This window comes from Monopterus albus, unplaced genomic scaffold, assembly GCF_001952655.1.
Source record: "Monopterus albus unplaced genomic scaffold, M_albus_1.0 scaffold45.1, whole genome shotgun sequence".
Classification (NCBI taxonomy): domain Eukaryota; kingdom Metazoa; phylum Chordata; class Actinopteri; order Synbranchiformes; family Synbranchidae; genus Monopterus; species Monopterus albus.
In genome coordinates, this window is record NW_018127925.1 from 2,224,703 (window position 1) to 2,241,613 (window position 16,911).

The window sequence follows — 16,911 nt, forward strand, 5'->3', positions numbered from 1 at the left end:
TAACCTGTATCATGAATGTGTTGTTCAACAGAAGTAAATTACCTGTCATTTGCTAGGTGTTTGACCTCAAGCTTTTATTATACCGCTTCCTGATGTCTTGTATAGTGCCATAAAAGTGACAGAGGTACAGTACAATGGCTCAGCATATCCAAAACCATAGAGGAGGTTGTAAAACCTAATGAGAGTCTAATAAAACTATCATAATGGTCAGCAAGCTACTTAACCAAGTGATTACATGGATCCATCTAAAGTGCCCAAACATGCCTTTATACTATGCAATTCTCTTTTCTCTCTATGTGTATCTGAGTATGTGAAGGAGTTAAAGAAAAAGTGGGAGTTATTTTTGCTCACATGATAATTTCTCTTCCTCTTATAGGCACTTTCTTGACGAGATCTGGGGCAGAGTCCAATGCTGACTGTGAAGTGTGTTACCCAGGATTTTATTGCCCCTTGTGGGCTCAGACCTCTGCTGATCTCCTTTGTCCCCCAGGGTGGTTCTGTCCACCAGGATCAGAGTCTGGACATCAGCCAGGTACAGCAGGCATCATCAGGGGTTAGCTCAGGTTTGACCATGCTAGTTTTTGCACTTCATCATTTTGTTTTATTTATTTATTTTTTACACTGTGTCATGGACTGATCAGTTTCCAGATAGAGAGACACAATGCACTCACGCTAAAAGCTTTAAGTTAGTGCAATTTTACATAGGATATTGTACATTTTCACTTAAAAGAGAAGGACAAACTACTATAAACTGGTTGCATTTGGCGCTAAAGTGAAGCAAATTACAACCATCATATCAGGTTGCACTGCAGATAGCAATGTCAACATGCGCCATGTGACATTTGTTGTTGTCCTAAAATCATGCGTCAACAAAATACTGAATTTTGTGGAGCAAAGAAACTAAGAAACAATGTTTTTAGGCTTGGACAAAGAATTTTTTGATAATTAATTAATTTCATTTTGCTTAAGAACTAGAATAAATTCTCATAGCCTAAACACATCAAAGAACACCTGTAGTAATCCCTACATTTATCTGGAAAAAGTAAAAGACTAAAAATGACCAATACTACATGATTCACGTGGTTTTCTTTGCTGAAATACAGTATGGCTAATGGCCACCTTAATCTCCTTAAATAAATAAATGTATTAAATCATATTAGTACTATACATATGTATTATACTATATATATATTGTTTTTTGTATGGACATGTCTCTTGGTTTCATTTTAAACAAGTAGGCACCAGATAAGTGTTTGAACTTTTCTTTATGTGTCACAGGATGTCAGTGCCCGCCTGGTCATGCGTGCCCACATGGCAGTGCTGAGCCCACCATCTGTAGCCCTGGCACTTTTCAGTCTTCATCTGGTCAGTCCACTTGTAATGCCTGTCCTCCAGGTAATATAAAAACAAAAACACCTGTGTACTCACATTTGTAGACAGTAAAGTGTACACAAAGGAATGAAATGTGGACTGAAGCTTAATGTAAAATGGGACACCTTGCCCAGGTTTCTACTGTGTGGGGGGTTCATCAGTGCCATCTCCGTGTCTGATGGGCCATGTCAATCCGTTAGCTGGCAGGGCATCCCACACTGACTGCTCCCCTTGCCCCCCTGGCTCCTTCTGTAACAGCAGTGCCCTGGCAGAGCCATCTGGACCTTGCAGCCCAGGTTTGAACTGAGCAACAGTATGAGTTTCTTTTCATCTACTATATTCCTACACTGTGTAAAGCCACAGTTTCCCCTGAATCACACATTTCACCTATACTGCATTGTACTGTCAATACTGCAGTATTCTGCATGAGGTCTGACTGCATTGTTTACCACAGGACATTTTTGTTCCTTGGGGTCCACTGAGCCTTGTCCTGTCTCCCAGCCTTATGGAGATGTTTGTCCCATGGGACACTATTGTCCTCAGGGTAGTCAGTTACCCAAACCCTGTCCTGTTGGCAGCTACCTCCCAGAGCCTGGAGCTTCCTCCCCGTTTCACTGCCGCCCTTGCCCCCCAGGAAAATACTGCCTCGGTCCTGGAGACTCACAGCCCACAGGTGGGGGATTTCATTTGTCATCATTACTTAAAAAATATACAGTATAAGGCCAATTGTGTAAAAACATTTTATGTTGCGTCTGTGCAGCTACATACAGGTTAGTCTAAATTCCAGACCCCTCAGTCACTGCTAGAGTGTGGACACTTGAACTGAGCCTGACGGGACCCATCAGTAGCTGAGGGTTCGGGCCAGGTTTGGAGAGAAATTTAGAAATTATGTTCAGGTTCGGATTGGGTGCGGATCCTTAGGTCAAACTTTAGGCTAGACAACCGGAGCACTCAATGTCTGCTTTGTTTAATGATGAGGGGAAACACACCGAATGGCAGCTCCATCTGGTTATCAGCATATGCTAATGAGAAATGTAATCAATTTGTGCTTTCGGGGCTTTTATATTATCTCTCTATGTTAGGTTTGTGTTTTGCAGGTTTCTTCTGCTCTGGAGGTGCAGATAGCCCCACACCTCATGTCAACTCCTCTTTGTTCAGCTGTCTCTGTGAAATACTAGAGGTTTATACCACAAGGACAGACACAGCCTTCTGGAGGCACAATATGTCCTGTGTCAGTAACTCCAGTAATTCCGGTAAAACATGTGTTTCTTCAGTGTGTAATAAATGCCTCCTTTAAAAGGGCAGTGTCATGTATTGTTATAATGTCCCACACATCAGCAGCTTTCCAGTTTGACCTGCCCCTAAAGTATTCTACTATTAATCATTGTCTTCACAGTGTTACATTGTACAAAGAAGATATTCTCTTAACATTGTTCATGCTTTATCTGCCATGTTCTTTCATAGAGAGCAACACTGACTGGCTTCAAGTGGCAGCAGCACCACAGACAGATTCAAACCATGTTGTGACTCACTCACCGCCATGTATCAGAAGTACACATTATACATGCTCTATCTACACGGGAGATATATGCCCTAAGGGTGGGTAAATTGTGACTGTGAACTTGATGTGCTGCCCTTCAGGCATGTGTGTTATCTTCCTCACTCATGATAACATGGAAGTCCCACTACTGTAGCTGCTGAGACATGTGTCCAGTGTTGTGGCTCAGTTCACCTTATTAAAAAATGATGACTAAAATCTTACATTGGGACAAGGTGGTTTGAGGAATGAATTCCCATTATTTTCTTTCAGGGTTATATCCCATAATTAAATTACAATATCTTCAAGGTACAGTGACTCACTAAAGGCAGCACAAGTTAAACACAGATGGTTATGCAAACAGACTCAAATTCCGCTGTTTGAAGATCCAAAAGGCTGAATGATGGAGTTGGATTTCCATCTTCATCAAACAGCAGCACTGAAATAACCACAGTCAGACCAGCAAGGAACAGATTTTAATTCTCACAGCGCAGCAATTATTGACTCACAGGAAAATAAAAAAAAAATCTATAAAGCATGGGAGTTAAAGGTTAACAGTGTGACAGTTTGAGAAATATATGTAATAGTGACCATAATTCTTTTGGGCTGTTTTTCAGGTTTCTACTGTCCCTTGGGCTCTACCTACCCCCAGCCCTGTGTGGCTGGCTCTTACTGTAACCAGACTGGTCTAGCTGCCCCAGCAGGGTCCTGTGCTGCAGGATATTACTGTCCCAAAGGCTCCTTAGACCCTTATGCCACCCCATGCCCAAGAGGACACTATTGTCCCCCTGGAACTCCTCTTCCTCTGCCCTGCCCTGTTGGAACCATAAAAAGTGAGATACTGCTGCTTTGTAATATGGCTGTATTTGTCAGAGTCCTCTAATAATTTCACTTACTGGTTGATTTTTGTGAACAACGTTTCAAAACAAAACTTTGTGCTACATCCTTTGAAAAGAGAGAAAAGTCAGTAACCCCCTGATGGTCATTAATCATGAATACAGCACTACACAACAATACAACACTTGAGCCTTTTTGTTGCACACAGTGTCAGTTTTGCTGCTAATGTCCTTACATGAACTGGTGCCTATCTTTGCAGTTCAATGAAATATGGAAATTTTCATTCTTTCCCTTCAGTGCTCATGATTAATTTCAGTCACAAAGCCATTTAATTGTGTAATTGTATTCTCGTCTCACGGTGGACAACTAGAATCCTATTAAACAATGCAGTAGTTCCTTTGTATTTTTACAAATTTATTCTGTTAAGGAAATACTGCATGCACTTTGCATCAAATTAATATTGTCATCTATTTTAATGCTTTTATTACCTTAACTTACAAAGTGATTTTCTGCTAGTCAGGAAACCCTGTGAACACAGGGACTAAACCAACTGATCTGTATATGGTGTCCTATCCATCAGGGTCCCTTGGTGGATCCACAGTCAGGGCTTGCCAGCTCTGTCCTCCAGGTCACTACTGCCACCAGAGAGGCAGAGCTGAGCCAAGTGGCCAGTGCACAGAAGGCTACTACTGTCCTGAGGGACAGAGCTCTGAGACACCACAACAACATGTTTGCTCAGTGGGACATTATTGTGAGAAGGTCAGCCATTCAGTGTTCAAGCCATTATCAGTCACCGTCGCTGTACATTGGATGTGATGTCTCTGCATGAGACTGTTTTTTTTATTCTGTCTTGATAAGTGTCCTGCTGCTACTATAAGTCATGTTTCCTTTCTGCTTGTCTTAATCTTCATTTTATTTTTTGTCTGTTATAGTCGCTTCTGTTATTTTGAACTGTGATTATACCTGACGATGCATGTTATTCCATAGATATAAAGTCTAATTATGTCAATTTACCGGTTGCTTCAGGGCAGTGTCAGACAGACACCCTGTCTCCCAGGCAGCTACCAGCTCAGACCAGGCCAGGGCAGCTGTGAGATGTGCCCTGCTGGTTTCTATTGTCAAGATCAAGGTAAAGCAGATGGGTAGACAAATTTTGAATGACAAAGCATTTTGCTGCTGGGATCATAAATGTAATCAGCCTTTAAATGGTGGTTAATTTTCTAAGAAATGAAAACAAATCTTTCTTGTGATTTTTGTATCTGCACCTCAGGAATGAGCCTTCCACTTCCCTGTGAGAGAGGATTTTATTGTGACAGTGGCTCAGTAAATCAACATCCCTGTCCAGCAGGGACCTATGGAAACATGTCAGGACTGGTTGAGGAATGGCAGTGCTCAGACTGTGACCCTGGGATGTATTGTAAAGAAACAGGTACAATGCATCCACTTTCCTGACTCCTATCAATTACTTGTCATGAATTTCTCACAGATATATTGTGTCTTGCAGACAGGTGCAATATAGATTTAGTGATGTTTTCCAGAAACAGTAAAGGTTAACGGCTGCGCTGTTGTTAAGCTGATGAAAAACCTTCCTTGAATGATATTTTTTTGAAGGGGGGACTTTCCCCAGTGGGCCATGTGCTGCAGGCTTTGTTTGTGTTGGTGGAGCCTCTGAACCTTCACCATCAGATGGTCTGACTGGATTCCAATGCCCTCCTGGATTCTTCTGCTCTATGGGGACCTCTGTACCAAAACCATGCCCAAAAGGAACATTCAGGTAACTGGCATTATGGGATGTTTTGTTAGTATATATTATGAAAGTGTCATGAAACAGGTGATGAAATCTGAAGTGTTAGTCTTTTTTAAAGGTAGGAGTGTGGAGTGCTTTCTCTGTTGTAATGCTGCACAGTGTTATCCAAACCTCATGAACTTGTGTGAATGCTGCTGTGGTTTATAGTCATTGAAATGTTCACATCTTTTGACAGTGAGCAGAGGGGGCTTGTGGATGAGTCTCAGTGCCGTAGCTGCAGTCCTGGCTTCTACTGCTCAGAGACAGGCCTCTCTGTGGTCTCTGGACCATGCCTGCCAGGTAAGAAATAAGAATGAGAATTTAGTTATGCTAGTGTGGTGCATTAACCTACCTGATATGAAAGTGTAGCTTTGCAAAGATAATAGTGAAGTATTTGTCCCCAGGTTTCTACTGCCTAGAGGGATCTCAAACTGCTACTCCAATGTCAAGTGTATCTGGGGGTGTTTGTCCAGCAGGACACTACTGTCCAGAGGGCACCAGTGTACCCTTGCCCTGCCCAGCTGGTTACTATCAAAATAAGACTGGATCAAAAGGCAAAGAGGACTGCAAACCTTGCCCTTTTGGTAAACAAGAAGTTATACAGTTTAAAACCTATCTCTGCCAGACTGACTTTCCTTTATACTGTATATAAATTCTATCGCCCTCTCATAAGATGTCCTTGCTGTTTCAATGTCTTTGCCAGGCTGGTTTCAGGATTTATCAGGTCATAAAGAGTGTAATCTCTGTCCTCCTGGATTCCTCTGTCAGTCTCTGAAGCCTGGCCCCACAAGGGGGAGCTCTACTGGAATCTCTAGTCCTCTCCCCTGCCCAGCTGGCTACATCTGCCCCAGGGACAATCCAGGCATTCCACCTCTCCCCTGTCCCAAAGGCACCTACAGCCCCAGCCAAGGTCTCACAACAGCAGGTAGAATCCCAGAACCTTTGTGAAAAAACAGAGCACATGTAATTATTTGGCCTTTTTGTTTAGCTTTTTTTATGTTGGGAGAAAAAATAAATAAATTTAGAGACTAATTAAGAGCGTACATGTTAAAACTGATGTTTTTTGATGTAACTCTTGAGGGAATCAGTCATTATTCAAATCAGATTTGTCTTAAAACAGCCTGCAAGAAAACAGCTTCAAAGCTTACAAATCAGATGGTTTTTCCCCAAAGGCACCTTCCTTAATTTAGTTCACTCAAAACACTAGCACTGCACAGCAGTGCGTAACCATCACACAGACGTGTTGATCAGACCTGGTAAGTAGCTTGTTTTGCTTTTAAGGACTAGAGTCAAAGCTGTCCATCTCTGTGTTTGCAGGTGAGTGTCTAGTGTGTCCTCTTGGTCAATTCTGCGGGTCTGAAGGTTTGGTTGAGCCTTCAGGATCATGTGCTGCTGGATTTCTTTGTCTGATGGGTGCCACGATGCCGAACCCGACTGACAACAGAACTGGATCCCTGTGTCCACCTGGGATTTACTGCCTTCAGGGGAAAAGAGCAGGTGGATGGAATAAAAGACAGCTAATCCATGTGATCCTTGTGTGATGAAATAAATGTTTTGGTTTTTTTATTTTAGAGATAAGAACCCTCATTTGTTTTCCCTTTTGCACTATAGGTGATTGCTGGCCAGGGTTTTACTGTGACTGGGGCTCTAGCAGAGCAGATCAAGTGATGTGCCCAGCTGGTTTCTTCTGCCCCAGTGGAACACCAGTCCCCTTACCCTGTCCTGCAGGAACATTTAGTTCTCAAACAGGCAACATACATCAAGAAAACTGCACAGTCTGCACCCTTGGATACTACTGTCAAGGTGGGAAACATGGCTTAGCCTAAAAATATGTTCAGCAAGAACTGCATGAACATTTCTCTACATTCAGCATTCAACAATCATCCGGGAATCCATTCACAGCAGTAGTCACGTTAAATTAACATGTAGTACAGCTACAAGGCATATTTTAATAAGTTATTCTGACTAGGGACACAGCAATTATTACAGACATGTCTAAAACACACAAATCACTGCTTAGCTACTAAATATTTACAAGCCCATGTGCTCTATGTTTAATAAGAGCAACAAATTCCCACCAATTCTATGGGGAATGTCCAGAGTCATTCTGAGAAGAGAAGTGCAGCAGAGCTCATTTTGTTCATCCTCAGGTAAAATGGGGACATCCTAACAGGAGTCACAGCTCCTTTATCTCAGCCAATTTAACCAATAACTGATTTTACAGCGTCAGCGATCCCTTTGCTATTGTAACTTTTCAAAGTCAAAGACTTCAGCCATTCCAAATGGTTGTGAAAATGGTCTCATCAGAGATGATGTGTCTAACTCTTCTTGGTGTGGCTCAGCTGAAGGTACTATACAGCCTGCACTGTGTCCCGGTGGATACTACTGTCCTCCGGGACTGATTCTAGGACTGGAGTTCCCTTGCCCACCTGGCACTGTGCAGAGCCAGCACGGAGCCTCCAGTCCTGATGCCTGCCTGCCCTGCCCTGCTGGTATGTGAAGGATCAGTCATACATTATTGTGTATGAGATATTAAATTACATGTGCACAGTCAAGTCAGTATGTTTAAAATCATGATGATGTTCATTTCATTCTGGTGGTGTTTCCTACAGGAATGTTCTGCTCTCATCCTGGTCTGTCGGAGCCCACAGGACCCTGTGAGGCAGGGTACTACTGTCCTGCTGGATCATCCAGCCCAAACTACACTGAGTATCAGGTGTTGTTCCCATTCCCTGTTGCATCTAACTTGCTTGGTCAGTCAGTCCTTTGTAAATTCTAACTGACTTAATCTTTATGTCTACAAGAAATTTGATTAGTAGATTGTAAAAAAAAAAAAAAAAACTGCCCCGTTCATGCTCCCCAGGCTTGACCTCTTCTTATTGACACCTCATAAATGTTCTTCAAATGGCACCATCTCATGTAATCTCAGCTTGCACACAAGATGTCAAAAATGACTACATTTCATATCATACAATCAATTTTTATCAAATCGCTAAACATAGTGGGAATAAATAGTTTTGATGTACTGATCACATGACCTTTCCATGTCATATTTTTGTTCCACTAATAGTCAGGCTCCAAGAAGAAAATCATTGTGTTTTGTGGTCATTCAGGTGGTGTGTAATACAGACCTCTGGGTTTAATTAAAGACAAGTTACTGCATGCAAGCAATGTATGCTCTAGAGTAATATGGTTTCTCAGGAAATTGTGGTATCATAAATACATCAGTCATCAGTGTTTTCTAGTTTATTTGTTTCTGCTTTATCTCAGGGGAAATCTGCCAGAAGCCAGCTTTGCCCCTCTGGCCACTACTGCCCCTCTGGCACCGGGTATCCACTCCCCTGCCCCACAGGCTCTCTTTCCATCTCACCAGGACTGAAGGGAGTTGAGGAATGCCCACCCTGCCCCTCTGGACTATTTTGTGACAGGCCTGCGCTAACAGAGCTCTCAAATGCTCTCCCATGTCATGCTGGGTAACACAGCTCTTCTGCTTTTTCTTAGCTCTCTCCCTTCTGAATATGAATGGACATACAGGTTTTTCGGGGGCTTTTGTCCATAATCAATATTATTTACATTGTTCACTAAATAGTTTTCCTCTGGCCTGAAAAGAAAGTGGTCAAGAAGTTTGTTTCCACTGTTGGTGCCTACAGGTATGTGTGCCTCGGTGGCAGCTCCACTCCCACCCCTTCAGATGGTTCACATGGCTACCTTTGCCCCTCTGGCCATAGCTGTCCTGTTGGCTCTCCATCTGAGGTGCCCTGTGAGCCTGGCTCTTACAGTCCTGCCCCTGGAGCAGACCACTGCATATTATGTCCCAAAGGAACCGCATGTAACTCCTCAGCCACTCGGGAGCCCCATATCTGCCCAGCTGGTAAATAGAGAAAATAAACAGAATCTACAATATAAATCAAATCATCAATCCACTTACATAACAGCAGCAGGAGTGCTACATTTCTAATTCTATCTAGTTCTGTTTTTAATTCTATTTCTAATGCTACTAATGAATAATAAACAAAATATTTAATGAGTGTTCTTTTCTTAGGTCATTTCTGTCCTACTGGGACAGCACTGCCTCAGCCCTGCCCTTTAGGGACTTTCAGCAACCACACAGGGGCCTATTCTCTTTCTGTATGCACTCCCTGTCCCTCTGGAGTATATTGTGCCTCCTATGGAGCCTCAACACCGCAAGGTGACTTTATTTTAGCCTTTTAGCAAAATGGACACAGCCTTATACTAGTAAAAACCAACCAAACTGTGTGTATTTTTGTCTAGGTTCCTGTTTGCAAGGTTATTTCTGCCAAGGTGGAGCAGTGGGCCCAACACCACAGATCTCTGACACATTTCCCAGGAACGGCCTTTGCCCTGTTGGCCATTACTGTCCTGCAAGATGCCTATCCCCCATCCCTTGCCCTCTTGGCAGTATTCGCAACACCACTGGTGCACCTGCCATTTTTACTCATCATTAAATGACATTTTCTTGTCTTAGAATAGTTGAATCTTTAGTAAGTTTGGCATTTACATTTGAACGAGGTCTCTGGAGGATCTCTGCTTGTCTGACCATCTTCACTGCTATGTTCCTGTCATAGGAGGGGTGTCCATGGAGAGCTGCTCTGCCTGTCCTGCAGGTCACTACTGCTCCACTGAGGGTCTGTCCAGTCCCAGTGGCCCCTGTGCTTCTGGGTTCTACTGCCCTTTTGACTTCTCTTCAACTACTCCATATGCATTCCTCTGTCCCAAGGTTAGGGTTATTCGTACACATTTTTTCTTTCTAATCCTCTCTTCCATCAGATTCTCTTCTTGCCTTTCCTTGATTCAGTGTTCTTATTGTTTTAACCCTGTCACTCAGAGAGAAGCTTGTATATGTAACATTGTTTATGATAAATGTCCTGCTGCATTGAATGCCAACCCTCAAATGCACCTTTGTCATTTTCATTTCCTTCCAGGGCTATTACTGTTCAGAAGGTTCCGCTGTGGCCTTGCCTTGTCCCACAGGAGAATACCAGCCAAACGCGGGCTCACATAGCTGCATCCCCTGCCGACCTGGATTCTACTGCGAGGAGGCCATAGATGGAGAGCCACGGCCCTGCCCACCACACTCATTCTGCCCTGCAGGTACACTAAACAGACAATTTTAACTACAAGGGTGCCAGCTTTAATTTAAATCTACCCACCAGCATCTCTGCAGCTCACTAATACATAAACTGAAGTGTGCCAGACTGCCCACTGTAGCTGCAAAACTGCTGTACTCATATGAGCGTGGTATCACTATTTCCATCTAACTTTCAGTGGTAAAGTTAAAAAGCTTATTTCCCAAAATGAACTACTACTTTAGTTTTTGCAAAACATTATGAACCATCCTGAAGAAAATGACTTTAAAACTGTCTTTATTTTTGTTAGTGCAACAAAATATTAGTCTGTTGCTGTGATTACATTTGTTGTAATTACTGTGTAATAAGTCACGCAGCTTTTCTCGGTTCTTCTGCATCAGCCACCATGAAGCCTCAGCCCTGCCCTAATGGGACATACACGCGTTCAAACCAGGAGGGACTACAGGAAGTGACAGAGTGTTTACCCTGCCCTCCGGGGAAGTTCTGCAGGTACACTGGATGCCTCACAGGCCCTGTGCGTGCATGCAGATGCACTCAAAATTGCACTTGTCTCACTCTCGCATGGCATGGTCAGACTCACAGTTATGCACATGCACATCCTTAACTCATGCGTACACGTCCTGTACATGCACATGCTCAAAGGCAAATGACTCTGCTTTGATTATACTCACACTTTGCCATAATACAGGAGTATATCATGGTTCACTCAACAGCCAAATTAACACCTTAATATGCATAAATACAGTATGAGCGTACATGAGAGGTAAAAGTGTGTAATGTATGTAATGTAAAAATGTATATACTTATCGTTATGTTCATTTAGTAAAAGATAGATTTTAGTTGTTTTTTTTTTAATGTTCTTGTGTGTCTATGTGTTGTTGTGTAGGGTAAATCCTGTGGTTTTTGTGTACATTTTCTTCAGGGCTGGTAGGATCCAGGGTGTGTGTGCTGCAGGGTATCTTTGTGTTTCTGGAAGTGCTGATTTCACACCTCAAGGATCAATGTCTAATTTGACCCAGTGCCAGTGGGGCATGCAGTGTGCAGGACCATGCCCATCAGGTACAACACATCAATTCTAAAAACAAAAAACAGACAACCACACCCACCACTGGCATTTGAATTATGTACACTTTTTCATGTATTATTCTCAGAACCTTTTTGGGTGGTTAATTGGTTTATAGTTTAATCATTTAAACAGTTTAGGACTGACTACATTTTTTCTAGGTTTCTATTGTCTCGAGGGTACAGAAAAGGCTCGGTTGTGTCCTGCAAACACGGTCAGAAGCTCCCCAGGAGGTGCCAGCCTGCAGGACTGCTTACCCTGCCCACCTCAGTATTGGTGTAAACCCGGTATGAGCAGATAGTGGTCTTTAAATTGTGTTTAAATCATGAAACTGCCTTTTTTGGAGAAAAATTGTTTTGCCAAGTGATTAAAAAAAGAATGACTGAGTGACACATTGGTCCAGACTTTCAAAGCAAGAAGGTCACTGTGTACTGTAATGGGAGTAAAAACTGGCCATCTTCAGCATAGATTAGCAGCTGTCAGTTCTGACGCTCGGGAAGCTAAATAATGCTTAATAGTTTTTGTACCAGGTGGAGTTGTTAATTGCAGTCACGCTGTGTCTTGTATAAACTGAGCAGAAGTAAATGCCAGGTCCTAGAATAGTTAAATCTTCTGGCTCAGAATTAAAAAGAGCTAAAGAGCCCTGCGTTGTGAAGACTGGGCTCGTGAAAGGTCAGAAACGCAGCCAGGGACAAGTGCTTGATGAGCTTTGATGAGCCTAGAGTAGTGAAATAAATTCTCCAACTGATAAGCAAGACTGTAACAAGCAAACAAACAATTTAATCTGAAACCCTTGTCCTGTAAAAATTAAGCATTTTGTTTATTTACAGGAGACCCAGTCCTACATTTGTGTCCCCCTGGTCATTACTGTGATGGTCTGTTTGGACATGACTTCAATGGAGGGACAGGACCCAGGCCGTGTCCTTTGTATACATATCGAGCTTCCCCTGGTGCAGGCAGCAAGGGTGACTGCCTGCCCTGCCCTCCTGGTTCACACTGTAACAGCACAGGTCTAGCATGCTACGTCTTATACATTAGAGCATGACCCACCAATTAACTAAGTAACTAAAATTACATGTGTGTTAAAGATCCACCTTACTCAAATTTCCTATTTTTACACAAATATCATTCCTGTTGTTTCACATTCCTCTGCTGAAAGGTGTGGATGTCTGAGTTTGAAAGAGGCTCATGCAGACCAGATTTATGACACCACAAATGTGGACAGGCCCTTTACAGAGGTTCAGTGAACTTTTTTGAGGACAAACTGTTTGACTATATATTGTTTATAGCTGAGTATTTTTATAGTTTATTTTTTATAAATATTAAAATGTCTCTGGAGTGGAACTTAAATTTTCCACTGCATGTGATTTTTCCCTTTTCATTTGGCTATTCCCTGTGCCAACTCTATAACCAATTGTAAAATATACATTTACACGACTCTCCCTGTTGGGTTTGAATTTACATGAACAAGGACAGTTCAAGGCAAATTGCCTTTCTAGGTTGCATTAATCTGACTTTGTATGCATGCTGATATACGAGGGCCTGAGTGTGTGCCTGAGCTAAGAGTAAAGGAGATACAATGTGGCTTAAGGCACTGAATTTACAACTTGTCATACCTCAGGCTACAGTAATGATTTGCTGTTGGATTTATAAAGAAAAATGAGAAATGAAGCCATATTTTCACTTATCTAATGGATGATGCCCAGCAGACGGTGCCTTTCCTTCTTCCCTCTTCTTTGAATACATAAATTAAAGCTTCTTAGATAAAGAGTAGTAAAGGTTTAACTTGTCTTGCAGTCATTTTGGTAAGCTTTATGGTTGAGGTGCTTGTGTAAGTTCCCTCTCCATGTGTGTGGAAGATGATGCAGCAAAGTTACAGTATGAATATAATAGTGAAGTGATGAGTAGGTTTTTCAGACAACTGTTATTTTTCAGAGCTTACAGACTACTCCAACAGTCCCTGCCCTCCTGGTTACTGGTGCAGTGGGTCTGGACCCCCCATCTTTTGCCCTGCAGGCACCAAAAGGCCCCTTCCTGGAGCTGCTGCACCCAGCCAGTGTGAACCCTGTGCAGGGGGAACCTTCTGCCCAGACCCTCGGGCCACAGGCAAAGCCAATGTGGAGGGGATCCCATGCAGGGCCTCTTATCAATGTCCCACAGGTAGGTTTATCAACATCGCTTTTAACGTTAACATATATTAGCTTCTGTATGTGATAACTTTGATTACAGTAGTGAGTTTCTACAGTTTCCCCCCTTGAATCCAGGTGCAGTCTCAGAGAGACAGTGCAGAGCTGGCTCATACTGTGGACCTCAGACAGCTGAACCTCAGGTCTGTCCTGAAGGTTATTTTTGTCCTGCGGGATCTTATTCCTACAATACTCCCAAACAACTGTGAGTGCATGAGAGGTCTATCCAAACACCACTGACTGACATGGAAATGAAGGGCTTTGACTGTTCAAATGAAAGTTTAATGGGTTTGGACTGATTGTACAGGGTGTGGGCTAAAGCTTTATAAACAACACTGTTACCCTGCTCCACAGCTGTCAGTTTCCCTACTACTGCCCAGCCAACAGCTCTGCCATGCAGCCCTGTGAAGGGGGCTACATGCCTGTCAACACCAGCGGGCTCAGGGGATCCAAAAACAGCTTCTGTAGTATGTGTGAAGGGGGAACCTTTCGTCCCTACCTCTCCCCCTTACTTCAATGCCTTCCATGTCCACCAGGATACTTCTGCCCCCCAGGTACAGCAATCACCATAATCGCCACCACAAATCATTCCAGATCTCAGTTCATACGGTATTTGTTATTCCATTGCTTAATTTCAAATAAGGCTTGAACGTATTTTAATTCAACAGGTACTGCCCACTACAAGATTAACCCTTGTCCTATTGGATATGCCTGTCCCATGGGATCCACTCAGCCGACGCCCTGCCCCCCTGGCTCCTTTGGTAACCTCACTCATGCCCAGAAAATGAGTGACTGTCACCCATGTCCAGCTGGCACCTTCAACCACCTGCCTGCCCAGAAAGCTTGCTTTCCCTGTGGCAGCTCTTCCACCTCAGCAGCTGGTTAGACCCCACCAGATGATCCTAGACAATTCAGATCACACAGAGCATAGAATAAAGCTGAGTACACTCCTGGCCAGTACTACTAACATGTTAAGTAATTAACAATCCTGACCATTTAGTACATTTGTTCTTCTTTTAGCCAAAGCCCAAGAAGAATGATTTGAAAAACAGAAATGTTCGACTTGTGCAGTGAGCATATTTGCAATCAGTCAGTACACCCTTCAACTGTTTTTTCACTTTTTTAATATTCTGTACGCCTGCGTTTGTTTTGAATCATATCAGTGTTGCAAATTAGTTTATTTTGGTTTCATCTGACTAAAGAATGTGCTGCCATCTTTCATCTGGCAAAGTTTAAAACTTACTGTTTTGTATCTTTTTGTGATTAATGGTTTTCATCTTGGACGCCGTCTGTTTATCATTACAAGTTTAAATACTGAACGGTGCATGGTGTCAGGTTTTGCGGATGGCCACTCTGCCTTCTGTTACTCCTAACCACTCATGTACCCTCTCCCATCTTAATGAAATCTCACAATCTTGATCTTACTTGTTCAGGCAATCCCTTGCCATTTGGAGCCATGTTGCATTAGAAACAACATGGGGTAAAAACTGAAAAAGCTGTGGTGCTCATATGTTCTTTATTAATCTTGTTCATTTTTACCCTTAACTGGAAATCATTGTCACAGTCCCTTTTGTTGCTGTAATCACAGGTAAACTGACTTCTCACAGTGAGGTTGTAGTTTTGGGGTCTGTATGTTTAATGTAGTTTGTCTACACTTTGAAATAAAAATATTGCAAGATAGTGCAATTTTGATTAATTTAACATTTTAGTCATATTGCACAGGGTTGGACTCAGTTTTGTTGAATGAATATGCTTGTTTTTTTAATCAAATTAAATATTAAAAAATGTAGTTATTATTAGCCAGAGTTTACATCATATTTTTCAAAGACCTCTTCAGTTGTTCAAGAAAGTATCTTGATCATGCCAACATGCTGTGTCACATCTGTTTTCTCAGGCTCTTCTTCTTGTATATGTATTGGTAAGAACCGTGCATTTCAGCACTCAGATGGCTCATGTTTGTGCAGAACTGGTTTTATCTTCTACGATGAACTGGATTTCAAAGGCTCTGCAACTGACAGTGGAGTAGACTGCCAGCCTGAGGTCAGTAGCAGATCTCAAATCAGGATGTATTCATCATATGAATCAGTTGTTTGAATTAGTCATTTCTTTCTTTCAAATGTTTTTATAGAAATGCAACTGAAGATGTGGATTGGTTGAAAGTCTGCAGACAGATGTGCTTTTGTGCAGTAGTATAGACGGGGAAACTCCTGTTTTGATTGTAATTTAATTGCTCTGATTATTTGGAAATCCATATGCCACTGTGAGATGGAGAAAATACTCTCCAGTGTTTAATGATGTAATGATCAGCGGTATCTGTATCGGAAGCTGCTTTAAATGTTTGTCTGTGTGTGTTTTCAGGTGAACAAGCAGTGTGCCACTGGACAGGTACGGCTTGCGGCATCCAGAGAGTGTGTGGCACCTTCCCGCCATTCCTGTAATATCACATGTGGACCACGTGGAGGAATTCTAGATGTGGAGATGGGAATGTGAATCTAACATTTGTATTTCAAATTAAATTGGTCATTCACAGAAGCCTGGAAAGACAGTTACTGTTTTTAAAGTAACCCTGTTGGAACCACTAAAACTACTGTGGTTGACTTTATCCCTAGGTAATGAATAGTCTAATATGCTGCTTGTCTCTTTGTCTTTTGTCTTATCTGCCTGATCCTATTGCTCTAGCTGCCAGTGTGAGCAATATGTGTCGGCAGAGGAGCTTTGCGATACTTCCTGCCTTTCCAGACTGCTTCAGCTCTCTGCCCAGTTCTCACCAGATGGACACCTGCTGCTCAGTCTCAAAGAGAGAAACAGCATGGTCAGGGCCAAGGTGAAGGAGAGGCAGCAGGGCAGTTTACAGACTGATGATCAGCTACATCTTGTAAGCACATGCCATTTTTATTTCTCTTTTACCTTACTGATCACTTACAGTCTGTATATGAATAAGAGGCAGGATTTTCACAGGCTGCTACATGCAGAAAAAAATAAGCCCAATAAAACATTAGCAGCCTTTAATTACTTAGCAGAAA

At 42.5% G+C, this 16,911-nt stretch overlaps 1 protein-coding gene across 1 annotated transcript in view; it reads left to right on the forward strand.

Annotated features, from left to right (window-relative positions):
- Positions 1-16,911, forward strand: part of LOC109960252 (SCO-spondin) — a 49,392-nt gene that overhangs the window by 23,688 nt on the left and 8,793 nt on the right. Inside the window, exons 51-85 of the mRNA XM_020600208.1 lie at positions 377-532; positions 1,279-1,395; positions 1,506-1,667; positions 1,826-2,044; positions 2,454-2,624; positions 2,836-2,970; positions 3,526-3,741; positions 4,326-4,504; positions 4,772-4,874; positions 5,016-5,174; positions 5,357-5,519; positions 5,728-5,831; positions 5,936-6,115; positions 6,235-6,456; positions 6,849-7,028; positions 7,143-7,334; positions 7,874-8,023; positions 8,144-8,247; positions 8,802-9,004; positions 9,182-9,402; positions 9,574-9,720; positions 9,804-9,968; positions 10,118-10,269; positions 10,475-10,643; positions 11,020-11,128; positions 11,562-11,698; positions 11,864-11,989; positions 12,533-12,712; positions 13,638-13,862; positions 13,967-14,093; positions 14,243-14,442; positions 14,557-14,769; positions 15,783-15,928; positions 16,247-16,374; positions 16,568-16,763. Of these exons, the coding sequence (XP_020455864.1) occupies positions 377-532; positions 1,279-1,395; positions 1,506-1,667; positions 1,826-2,044; positions 2,454-2,624; positions 2,836-2,970; positions 3,526-3,741; positions 4,326-4,504; positions 4,772-4,874; positions 5,016-5,174; positions 5,357-5,519; positions 5,728-5,831; positions 5,936-6,115; positions 6,235-6,456; positions 6,849-7,028; positions 7,143-7,334; positions 7,874-8,023; positions 8,144-8,247; positions 8,802-9,004; positions 9,182-9,402; positions 9,574-9,720; positions 9,804-9,968; positions 10,118-10,269; positions 10,475-10,643; positions 11,020-11,128; positions 11,562-11,698; positions 11,864-11,989; positions 12,533-12,712; positions 13,638-13,862; positions 13,967-14,093; positions 14,243-14,442; positions 14,557-14,769; positions 15,783-15,928; positions 16,247-16,374; positions 16,568-16,763 (5,756 nt within the window). The remainder of the gene's footprint in view (positions 1-376; positions 533-1,278; positions 1,396-1,505; positions 1,668-1,825; positions 2,045-2,453; positions 2,625-2,835; positions 2,971-3,525; positions 3,742-4,325; positions 4,505-4,771; positions 4,875-5,015; positions 5,175-5,356; positions 5,520-5,727; positions 5,832-5,935; positions 6,116-6,234; positions 6,457-6,848; positions 7,029-7,142; positions 7,335-7,873; positions 8,024-8,143; positions 8,248-8,801; positions 9,005-9,181; positions 9,403-9,573; positions 9,721-9,803; positions 9,969-10,117; positions 10,270-10,474; positions 10,644-11,019; positions 11,129-11,561; positions 11,699-11,863; positions 11,990-12,532; positions 12,713-13,637; positions 13,863-13,966; positions 14,094-14,242; positions 14,443-14,556; positions 14,770-15,782; positions 15,929-16,246; positions 16,375-16,567; positions 16,764-16,911) is intronic.